The sequence below is a fragment of the Brassica rapa genome, chromosome A08 (assembly GCF_000309985.2).
Source record: "Brassica rapa cultivar Chiifu-401-42 chromosome A08, CAAS_Brap_v3.01, whole genome shotgun sequence".
Classification (NCBI taxonomy): domain Eukaryota; kingdom Viridiplantae; phylum Streptophyta; class Magnoliopsida; order Brassicales; family Brassicaceae; genus Brassica; species Brassica rapa.
The window spans coordinates 5397284-5409829 of NC_024802.2; the positions used below are offsets into that span (position 1 = coordinate 5397284).

At 33.8% G+C, this 12546-nt stretch overlaps 1 protein-coding gene and 1 long non-coding RNA gene across 3 annotated transcripts in view; one reads left to right on the plus strand and one right to left on the minus strand.

Moving 5' to 3' along the window:
• LOC117127311 lies at positions 1–10133 on the minus strand. The gene is made up of 4 exons (XR_004450244.1): positions 9958–10133; positions 917–923; positions 318–338; positions 1–12 (listed from the first exon to the last, which is right to left on the minus strand). It is a non-coding gene; the product is annotated as an uncharacterized LOC117127311 (long non-coding RNA).
• Positions 5483–12546, plus strand: part of LOC103833364 — a 24796-nt gene continuing 17732 nt past the window's right edge. The window contains exons 1-6 of one of the 2 annotated variants that reach the window (XM_033277283.1): positions 5483–9478; positions 9575–9646; positions 10141–10227; positions 10610–10765; positions 10845–11029; positions 11346–11828. In XM_033277283.1, coding sequence (XP_033133174.1) covers positions 9431–9478; positions 9575–9646; positions 10141–10227; positions 10610–10765; positions 10845–11029; positions 11346–11828 — 1031 coding nt within the window. In that variant the 5' untranslated portion in view covers positions 5483–9430. Of the gene's footprint in view, positions 9479–9574; positions 9647–9687; positions 9953–10140; positions 10228–10609; positions 10766–10844; positions 11030–11345; positions 11886–12151; positions 12472–12546 lie in introns of those variants that run through there. The other variant, XR_004450243.1, reaches the window with a different exon arrangement.

A 12546-nucleotide genomic window follows, 5' to 3' on the forward strand; every position in this document is an offset into this window, starting at 1 on the left:
TTTATATTTATGCTAAGAAATGAAGTCCGTAGAGGGGATGTCAGACGTGAATTGATGAGTTGTGTTATGTTAGAAATGGTTGCTAATCTAGGATATTGCATAGTGTGCTTCTGTGATTAGGACCTTTTAAATGTGGTTGCAAAATTGTTGAGGAAAAGATTTCTATGGTTTAAAATCTTAAGTCCCTAATATTTTCAAACCTTTTTCAGAGAGACGGCATGTATGTTTTGCTTGAGGACAAGCAAAAGGGTAAGTCTGGGGGAGTTGATATACCTTCGATTTGACCCGTTTTCATCCATGGTATATAGGTGTTTTACTATATATATATATATATATATCTATGTTTTCTACTCTTCTAGGTATGTTTTCAGGTTCAGGTGCATTTCAGAGTAAAGCTATGATTTTGGAGCATTTTGGAGCTTAAAAGACATTTCACCCGAGCTGACCATGTAGAGGTCGACGAGAGGAAGAACAATCGATCGATGTGCATCCAGTGCTATCGATCGACACCAAGAGATGCCTCGACAGATGAAGATTAATATCGATCAATGTACACAAGTACCATCGATCGATGTTGAGACATCAGACACGCGACATTTTGGATCCAGCGGAGTTAAAACCCAAGGCCAAGCCAAATTACCAAAATGCCCTGATGAGTTTTTAACCTAGTAGATTATATACTGCCTAAGTGTTTTGACGGCAGAGAGACCCTTTTTTGTTACAAGTTTCATTTTGAGAGAGAGAGAGAAGAGAGTTTTGGAGAGAAGATCACTTGTGATTGGAACTCCTTTTTTTCATTCTTTTCATCTATACTATGAGTTTCTATTTCCTCATTGTTATGAATTGCTTTGCTATGTCTAAGTTATTCAATTATTAGATCCAGGGTTCAGATAGGTTTGTGGGATTAACCCCAAACTATAGATCTACCTTGTTGTGATATTCATGATAGATTTGTGTTCATTGCTTGTTTTAGCCTTGCTAACTAGAACTTGATCATAGGATTGCATACTCAAGCACCCTTGTTATCCCATCCTGACATCTATCTATCATATTAGGACTGCTAGAGAGGGCTAACCGCCAATTTAGTATCTTAATAGTGCATATCATACTCGCGCATAGGCCTGGCTAGAACCCGTCGATCGATGTCCTCAACTGACTATCGATCGACGTTGGCAAAGGTGTATCGGTCGATGTCCCAATAGGACCATCGATCGACACTCTCTCGTTGTCGACATACTAACCATTGAGACACGAGATCTAGTCTGTTAACCAGTGAAACATGCGACAGCTGATCACTGAGCTAAGCGATTGAGCTCTAACATATCATGAATGCAACAAATAGGCATGTATAGGTATTATAATCTCCAACACCTAAATAGTGTCCCTGCATCTAATATCATTTCCAACCAAGTTACATTTATTATTTACTTCGTTTGTTACTATTGCTATTTCATTTAAACATTTACAACTCTTAGAATTAATAAACACTAGATTTAATTGTTCCCTAGCTCCTTGTGGATTTGATCCCTAAGTACTACATCTGAACCTCTTTTGATGAGAGTAACACTCTTTAGGGTAATTTGAGTGGTATCACTACAACATACATTTTTTGCGCATTTGGTTAGTACTTTCTGTCATCTTACTTTTTATCTGACGCATGCTTTCCTTCTTTTTATTTTGTCTGGCAGATCACTCAGGTCTATGGATTTTACGATGAATGTCTGTGAAAGTGAATCTTCTGAAAAAGATCGTTATTTTGTAGATACTGGTAACTTCATGCAAGTAATTTGTATCATCATTAGAATTACTCTTGTCCTTATTTTTGCGGTTGCTACATGTGTGCGGATGTGGTAATATGTCAAAATTGTCTTATATTTCCCTTTCCTTTATGTCCTTGTTGTGCCTATTAATCCTTCAAGCTTATGATTACCTGCTTGTAACATTGTTCTTATACTGTATTATCTGACACATTTGAAGCTTATTAACCTCTACATAGATATGCATTTGATTATTTAACTCATCTCATCCGTCCTCTGTTCCTTGCGAGACTTAAGATTATTTTCTCACTATTATACTTTATATAGGAGCCAAAAGTGGTGACTATTTTCAGTGCACCAAACTATTGTTACCGTTATAGGAACATGGCTTCGATTCTTGAGTTTGATGACTGCAGGAACCACGCCTTCATTCAGATCTTGCCTTAAAGCTTGTATGCCTTCTCTGAAACCGAAATTAGTGTAGAGAAAAAAATTAACTAAAGTAAAAAACTGTGAATGCAGTTTGAACCAGTGTTAACTGCAGATCCACTTGCTATTACGTTGAAAGTTCTCTGGATGTTTCTTTAATTGGGCTGATTAATTTGTAAATCTAGTGAGCTTCTTCTCTATGTTGTAAATTGTGATACCAAATGTATCAATGTCCATTGGCCTTAATCAATGATACCTGAGTTGACCAAAAAATGTTTACGAATAAAAAAAAAACTTTTTGAATATACTCTGCGGCGATGTTTCCGAATATGCCGATTTCAAGAGCACTAAAGGTTACTAACTTAGTAAATTGGATCTATAAATGGAACAGTAATCATTAATTAAATGATGGAGAATTTTAGAGAAAGTAGTTAGCATCACTATACCCTTTCGGTATTTTCTTTCATGTTTCTTAATTCTTCAATTTCTTTTTTGTTTAATCTTCGGAGTATTCTATATTCATGCAGAGATTCGGGCTAATTTCCTAAAGGATAGTGCAGTATCCTAACAAACTCCCACTCTAAATATTTAAATGAGACCTAAAACATTACTTTATATTTTTGTGACTACACATATTTAATATCGTTGTTACTTCAAACCGGAAAAATGTAATTCGCCTACCAGTATACCACTTCCGTGTGATTCTAACTTACATATATATAGTCTAGAAAAATCATATTATTAAGGATGAATTATCTAGCGCTTGTATTAGGATTATATGATTTTAATCAATACACTCATTAATTATATATATAAAATTTGGCTAGTACGAAACATGTTAAAAGATATTTTACTCTGTTTTTATTTTAATTTGTTAAAATAGGTTTAGACACCAAATAAAAAATCATATTTTTTGAATCTTTTATTATTATATAGTTATATGAAATTCTAATTGATTATATAATACTAAATCACAAATAAAATTTTATGTGAACATATGTTATTCTGTTAAACAAAAATACCATAAATCAACATTGTATATATTTCAAGTTAACTTTTTCGCTTTATTTCCTAATTATAAAAATGAAATATAAATTTATACACATGTAATAAAATTAAAAATGAAATTTTTCTAAATTACTTTCATCAAAATTTTAAATATTTAAAATTAAAAATTTATAGAATATTGAATATAGATTGTTTTTAAAAATTAAACTTGACTAAATTGAAATTAAATTATTTAAAACTAAAAATATGTAAATTCTTGATATAATTATAATTTTTATTAAATAAAAGTTTGTAAACAGAAATAGTTCCACCTTTGAAATCACAGATCAAGATCAAGTATTATTTAGATAATTAAAGTCAAATGTGGAAGATACATAAGTAGTCGGCGTCACATGTACAGAAAACGCTCACGTGGAATAATGGTTGAACCACGTAAGAGTGGTGATAGCATTCCGTAATTTTCATTATTAAAAAGGTAAAAAATCTAATTCATGTCTCCATAGTCAACAGTCAATGGTGTAAAAGTAAAGACATTCTTTTATAAGAAACATGTGTCAGTACATGAGTAGTTTATTATCTTTATTAAATACCATACAAATGAGGCTAAGATTGTCTCTCTTTGATAGGGTCTTAAAACAAAAAAGCTCCATTTGCCTCATTTCGCCGTTACGAACCAAAACTTTTCTTCTCTCTCTTTGTATTCTTTTTCTTTTCGTTTTCTATAACAGTCAGTCTTAGTTTTCTTCTTTGAGATAATATGATAAGGGTCACCGTCTTGCTCGGATTCGCTTGGTGCAGGTCGGGAACCAATTGTCTAACACATCCACGAAGTTTTACTTGCTGGTTTGTGAGCAGGGATTGGATCCCGCCTTGCATCAATTGAATCGGAGCCCTGATCGTGAAATGAACAAAAACCAAGAATTCAATCAGATCTCGGACGTATATATGCACTCGTTTCTCCTTCTGCTTCTCCTCCATATTCTTTTTTTTTTCTTATTATTTTGATATTTAATTTTGTTTTCTTTGAATCTTAACTCTTTTTGTTTGCAAAATTTCCTTTGATTTAACTCTAAAAGGGTCTTTGATTTTGTTTGGTTTAAGCTATAAGGTTTCCCAAAATCAAGATGCTTTTTTCCGAAATCAAGATGCTGATATCACCGTTGTACACTAGAGATTGTTGGTGTAATTACCTCTCGATTCAATTATTACATGCCCGATAGAGATAAAGATAAAGAGATTTGTTCTTGAGAATGTCTAGGGTTCATAATTTGGTTTTAGTTTGAATAGGGTGCAACGATAAAGATTCAAGGTGACATGTTTAATTCGTAAAAGCTAAATAGTTAAAGTTAATTTACTAAATTATGTTAGGTTTTGTTGAGATAAATCTTTTGGCGACTTTGTTCCTTAACACCTGAGAAGTGAAGAAGCACCGTTGCAAACACATTTATTTTTGTTATATACGCTGTGTATTGATTATTGAGGAAATTGATTTGATAATCCACGTATATCCATAAATATATGAGAAGCGACGAAGTGAGTTTTTATTGCAGACATATGTAACGAAGAACAATTTATTTTGGATTTATGTATAATTTTAAAATTTAAAGTTGTGATTTTTTTTTATTGTTGCTAGAGTTGTAAATTTAAGCTGAAGTAACATAATCAATACAATTATTACCGTTCGTGCGGAATAAAAGCAGTTAGTAAATCATGTTAGTGGAAAACAAACTCAACTTAGATTTGTTCCTTTTGATTTTTTTAACAGACATTCTCAACTTAGATTTGTTCTAGGATTTAGATTTCCTTAAATACCATTATAGCCTTAAATTAACCTAATTAATCTTAATATTTTGTAATTTATTTAAGTTTTCATAAAAAAAAGAAAAAATAATCAGAAGTAAAAAACAAAAGAGAAATCATGAAAGAGGTAAAACAAAGTGGCGTTTTTTACCCTAATTTCTGGTTTCACTTTAATCCTTATCTCCACCAAACCTTCAACCAATATCAATGGCGATTTAGGGTGAGTGGAGAATCCTTGTTTCTTCATCCGAAATTATAGATGTGTTCGACTCTACTTGTTTTCTTTCTTTTTTTTTTTGCCCTGATACCAACTACTTGTTTATGGGAGATTACGTTTATCGTGGTTATTATTCTCTTGAAACTGTTACGGTACGAGGATTTTATGTGAAGACTTCTTCTTCCACCCCCCCCCCCCCCCCCCCCCCCCCCGCCCCCCCCATTTAAGAGAAGTATGTTGATACTGTTTCTCCTTTTTGTCCTCTTTCCAGCTGTTAGTCGCCTTAAACATGTGTTATCCTCAGAAAATCACCATTCTTAGAGGAAACCATGAAATTTGTCAGGTAAATTTCTTTATCATCTGATTGCTCTGTTTCCACTTCAACATTCACCTTCTGAGGTTAAGTACTATACAACATCGTCTCTCCTGGCCATTTTCCATTGTTTAGATCTTGGTTCATTGGTTGGCACAAGTTTTTTCTTAACAAATTTTGTTCTTTGCTACAACATACATTTTTTTGCGCATTTGGTTAGTACTTTCTGTTATCTTACTTTATATCTGATGCATACTTTCCTTCTTTTTATTTTGTCTGGCAGATCACTCAGGTCTATGGATTTTACGATGAATGTCTGCGAAAGTGAATCTTCTGAAAAAGATCCTTATCTTGTAGATACTGGTAACTTCGTGCAAGTAATTTGTATCATCATTAGAATTACTCGTCCTTATTTTTGCGGTTGCTACATGTGTGCGGGTGTGGTAAAATGTTAAAATTGTCTTATATTTTCCTTTCCTTGCTGTGCCTATTAATCCTTTAAGCGTATGATTAGCTGCTTGTAGCATTGTTCTTATATTTTATTATCTGACACATCTGAGTTTGAAGCTTATTAACCTCTACATAGATATGCATTTAATTATTCAACTCATCCGTTATCTGTTCCTTACGAGGGTTAAGATTACTTTCTCACTATTATACTTTATATAGGAGCAAAAAGTGGTGACTATTTTCAGTGCACCAAACTATTGTTACCGTTGTGGGAACATGGCTTCGATTCTTGAGGTTGATGACTGCAGGAACCACACCTTCATTTAGATCCTTCCTTAAAGCTTGTATGCCTTCTCTGACAACGAAATTAGTGTAGAGAAAAAAAATTAACTAAAGTAAAAAACTGTGAGTGCAGTTTGAACCAGTGTTAACTGCAGATCCACTTGCTATTACGTTGAAAGTTCTCTGGATGTTTCTTTAATTGGGCTGATTAATATGTAAATCTAGTGAGCTTCTTCTCTATGTTGTAAATTCTGAAACCAAATGTATCAATGTCCATTGGCCTTAATCAATGATACCTGAGTTGACCAAAAAATGTTTACGAATAAAAAAAAATCGTTTTGAATATACTCTGCGGCGATGTTTCCGAATATACCGATTTCAAGAGCACTAAAGGTTACTAAATTAGTAAATTTGATCTATAAATGGAACAGTAATCATTAATTAAATGATGGAGAATTTTAGAGAAAGTAGTTAGAATCACTATACCCTTTCGGTATTTTCTTTCATGTTTCTTAATTCTTCAATTTTTTTTGTTTAATCTTCGGAGTATTCTATATTCATGCAGAGATTCGGGCTAATTTACAAAAGGATAGTGCAGTATCCTAATAAAGTCACACTCTAAATATTTAAATGAGACCTAAAACATTACTTTATATTTTTGTGACTACACATATTTAATATCGTTGTTACTTCAAACCGGAAAAATGTAATTCGCCTACCAGTATACCACTTCCGTGTGATTCTAACTTACATATATATAGTCTAGACAAATCATATTATTAAGGATGAATTATCTAGCGCTTGTATTAGGATTATATGATTTTAATCAATACACTCATTTATTATATATATAAAATTTGACTAGTACGAAACATGTTAAAAGATATTTTGCTCTGTTTTTATTTTAATTTGTTAAAATAGGTTTAGACACCAAATAAAAAATCATATTTTTTGAATCTTTTATTATTATATAGTTATATGAAATTCTAATTGATAATATAATACTAAATCACAAATAAAATTTTATGTGAACATATGTTATTCTGTTAAACAAAAATACCATAAATCAACATTGTATATATTTCAAATTAACTTTTTCGCTTTATTTCCTAATTATAAAACTGAAATATAAATTTATACACATGTAATAAAATTAAAAATGAAATTTTTCTAAATTACTTTCATCAAAATTTTAAATATTTAAAATTAAAAATTAATAGAATATTGAATATAGATTTTTTTTTAAAATTAAACTTGACTAAATTGAAATTAAATTATTTAAAACTAAAAATACGTAAATTCTTGATATAATTATAATTTTTATTAAATAAAAGTTTGTAAACAGAAATAGTTCCACCTTTGAAATCACTGATCAAGATCAAGTATTATTTAGATGATAAAAGTCAAATGTGGAAGACACATAAGTAGTAGGCGTCACATGTACAGATAACGCTCACGTGGAATAATTGTTGAACCACGTAAGAGTGGTGATAGCATTCCGTAATTTTCATTATTAAAAAGGTAAAAAATCTAATTCATATCTCCATAGTCAACAGTCAATGGTGTAAAAGTAAAGACATTCTTTTATAAGAAACATGTGTCAGTACATGAGTAGTTTATTATCTTTATTAAATACCATACAAATGAGGCTAAGGTTGTCTTTCTTTGATAGGGTCTTAAAACAAAAAAGCTCTATTTGCCTCATTTCGCCGTTACGAACCAAAACTTTTTCTTCTCTCTCTTTGTATTCTTTTTCTTTTTGTTTTCTATAACAGTCAGTCTTAGTTTTCTCCTTCGAGATAATATGATAAGGGTCACCGTCTTGCTCGGATTCGCTTGGTGCAGGTCGGGAACCAATTGTCTAACACATCCACGAAGTTTTACTTGCTGGTTTGTGAGCAGGGATTGGATCCCGCCTTGCATCAATTGAATCGGAGCCCTGATCGTGAAATGAACAAAAACCAAGAATTCAATCAGATCTCGGACGTATATATGCACTCGTTTCTCCTTCCGCTTCTCCTCCATATTCTTTTTTTTTTCTTATTATTTTGATATTTAATTTTGTTTTCTTTGAATCTTAACTCTTTTTGTTTGCAAAATTTCCTTTGATTTAACTCTAAAAGGGTCTTTGATTTTGTTTGGTTTAAGCTATAAGGTTTCCCAAAATCAAGATGCTTTTTTCCGAAATCAAGATGCTGATATCACCGTTGTACACTAGAGATTGTTGGTGTAATTACCTCTCGATTCAATTATTACATGCCCGATAGAGATAAAGATAAAGAGATTTGTTCTTGAGAATGTCTAGGGTTCATAATTTGGTTTTAGTTTGAATAGGGTGCGACGATAAAGATTCAAGGTGACATGTTTAATTCGTAAAAGCTAAATAGTTAAAGTTAATTTACTAAATTATGTTGGGTTTTGTTGAGATAAATCTTTTGGCGACTTTGTTCCTTAACACCTGAGAAGTGAAGAAGCACCGTTACAAACACATTTATTTTTGTTATATACGCTGTGTATTGATTATTGAGGAAATTGATTTGATAATCCACGTATATCCATAAATATTAAATATATGAGAAGCGACGAAGTGAGTTTTTATTGCAGACATATGTAACGAAGAACAATTTATTTTGGATTTATGTATAATTTTAAAATTTAAAGTTGTGATTTTTTTTTATTGTTGCTAGAGTTGTAAATTTAAGCTGAAGTAACATAATCAATACAATTATTACCGTTCGTGCGGAATAAAAGCAGTTAGTAAATCATGTTAGTGGAAAACAAACTCAACTTAGATTTGTTCCTTTTGATTTTTTTAACAGACATTCTCAACTTAGATTTGTTCTAGGATTTAGATTTCCTTAAATACCATTATAGCCTTAAATTAACCTAATTAATCTTAATATTTTGTAATTTATTTAAGTTTTCATAAAAAAAAGAAAAAATAATCAGAAGTAAAAAACAAAAGAGAAATCATGAAAGAGGTAAAACAAAGTGGCGTTTTTTACCCTAATTTCTGGTTTCACTTTAATCCTTATCTCCACCAAACCTTCAACCAATATCAATGGCAATTTAGGGTGAGTGGAGAATCCTTGTTTCTTCATCCGAAATTATAGATGTGTTCGACTCTACTTGTTTTCTTTCTTTTTTTTTTGCCCTGATACCAACTACTTGTTTATGGGAGATTACGTTTATCGTGGTTATTATTCTCTTGAAACTGTTACGGTACGAGGATTTTATGTGAAGACTTCTTCTTCCACCTCCCCCCCCCATTTAAGAGAAGTATGTTGATACTGTTTCTCCTTTTTGTCCTCTTTCCAGCTGTTAGTCGCCTTAAAGATGTGTTATCCTCAGAAAATCACCATTCTTAGAGGAAACCATGAAATTTGTCAGGTAAATTGCTTTATTATCTGATTGCTCTGTTTCCACTTCAACATTCACCTTCTGAGGTTAAGTACTATACAACATCGTCTCTCCTGGCCATTTTCCATTGTTTAGATCTTGGTTCATTGGTTGGCACAAGTTTTTTCTTAACAAACTAGCATGCTTTCTCCACAAGAATCAGCTGGTCGGAGTGGCGTTGTGCTGTTTCCTTCTCAGAAGGATTCTTATGTTTCCCCACGAATTGGTATTGCTGTAGCAGCTCGGGATTCTGAGATCTACAGTCCTGGAATTTCTCTTCTTGAGCTTGAGAAGAAGGTGACGTACCCATGCCGTACCCGTATCCATAAATTTTAAGTTTAGCCGTTTCCCGTCCCCGCCCCCGTTCCCGTATCTGTCCCCGTATCCGTCCCGGTGCAACATAGAGCCTATGGCTTGGATTTACTGCTGTGCTTTATTTTACAAACCATTTCTGTCCTCCTGTATTAACCACAAATCTATTCCAGGAACGTATAGATGTTAAGGCTTTCTGCTCAGACGCCTCATACTACAAGCTCTCAGCAGTGTTAAATATGACGTCGGACAGAACAAAGGTCAGATACCACTTTCATGATATATTTTATTTTCCTTTGCTTTGGCATTACTTATCTTAAATCAAATTTGTGCTTATGTATAGTGTTTTTGTTGGTGTTGGTTTACCACATTTGTTATTTGGCCGTGGAAACTCCTATGGATTAGCTTGCAATGCATTACTTAGTTCAGCCTTCGCTTTCTCTCTCCTGTTTTTTGTGAAACGTATACATGCTACTGCTATATAATATGCTTCAAGATGATCTAGAGGCGGGTAAGTTCTTTATAGTAACATGAACACTAGCTTTTCTGGATAGGCACATATTTGGGGGTATAATATTGAGTCCCACATGGTATTATCTTACTCCCATTTAAACATTAGATGACTAAGTCTTTTGTTTTCAGGTTATTCATCTCCAGCCAAACACTTTATTCATCAACAGGGTGGGTGTCAGCATCTGTCTTCAGCAGTGCGATTGTCAGACAGAAGAATGGATCAATCCTTCTGATCCTCCAAAGCTCTTTAGATGGCAGTCTTCCACCAGGACTGAGTTGCTAAAAGTATGTGAAATACCTTCAGATTTCCATATCTTATTTTTTATCGATGATTAATAGGCTTACGCCGATGGGATATTTTCAGTTACGAGTGCAGGGATATGGATGGAGCACACCATTCAGTGTCTGTAGCGAAGGTGCAGTGCGTGTCCCTATTGGAAGAGAAGATGGGACTGATCAATTGCTGCTAAGAGTACAAGTCAGAAGCGGGACAAAGAACTCACGTTACGAAGTTATTTTCAGGCCGAACTCTGTGTCCGGTCCTTACAGGTATATCACAGATGCCTCTATTTTTCTTCCAGATGATTTATTGATGTTATTGTACTGTTTGCTTGGATCTAGATGGTACATTTTTTACCAATTGCCATGATTTGCATATCTGATTAAAAGGTGCTGCCAAATCTGTTCTTCTAAACCAATATAAGTTTGGTGGTTAAAGTAATCTGTGGAGCCTGCATGAAACTATTTTGATAAAATGATGCATCCTGTTTGCTGAATCCAAGTGTGTGCGTTTATTCTTCTATATTTATGCTTTTTCTGACTTTATCTTTTTGTATTCGTGATAATGTCAATCCACTCCTCCTAGGATCGAGAACCGTTCCATGTTTCTTCCTATTCGCTATCGCCAAGTGGATGGTGTCAGCGAGTCCTGGCAGTTTCTTCTTCCTAACGCGGCTGCTTCGTTTTATTGGGAAAATCTTGGTAGACGTCATCTATTTGAACTCCTTGTTGATGGAAACGATCCTTCTAAATCAGAAAAATACGATATTGATCAAATTGGTGATCATCCGCCACGAAGTGAGACTGGACCTACCAGATCCATACGAGTTACTATTGTAAAGGAAGACAAAAGGAACGTTGTGAGAATTAGTGACTGGATGCCTGCAATTGAGCCTACTTCCAGCATAAACAGAAGACTTCCATCATCATCTTTGTCGGAGTTATCTGTAAATGAGTCTCAGCAATCTCATCTTCTGGCCTCGGAAGAGTCCGAGTTTCATGTGGTTGTTGAGCTCGCTGAGCTCGGAATCTCCGTAATCGATCATGCTCCAGAGGAAATACTGTACATGTCAGTGCAAAACCTCCTTGTGGCATATTCAACTGGCTTGGGCTCTGGGCTTAGCAGGTGAGTTTATCAGGTTCTTAAGTTAGCTTTAATTCACATATGTAAGGGTTATCATTTCTCACAACTCACAAGTGAAGTTATTATAAATGACCATTTTGAATTCATATTTGGTATGTGGTCTTTTCCCTTTGCAATTGGTGGTCATGTGTAAAAGTTCCATATATTCATTTGCTATGATCATGAATTGGCATTCACTCTTATCAGATTCTGTTAGTTATACACCCAAAGTACGCTGGGACTAATGCTGAATGCTAATTGTCCTATAGGTTCAAACTGAGGATGCAAGGAATACAAGTGGACAACCAATTGCCATTGGCTCCAATGCCGGTTCTGTTCAGACCACAGAGAACTGGAGATAAAGCTGATAACATTCTGAAGTTTTCGGTTACTTTGCAGTCAAATGCTGGTCTCGATCTCGTGTCTTCCCGTATATAGGTTTCCAGGGACGTGAAAATACGGCCTTTCTAATTAACATTCACTAACCTATAATCTGGCGCATTCATGAGATGATTCAGCAAGCCAACTTGAGTAGACTTTCAGATTCTGGGTCGACAGCTGTATCAGTTGATCCATTCATTCAAATCGGGTATGCACGCAGTTAGTTCCTGATATCAATATTTACTGGATCAGTATATTCACAACAATTTCTTATATGGTTACG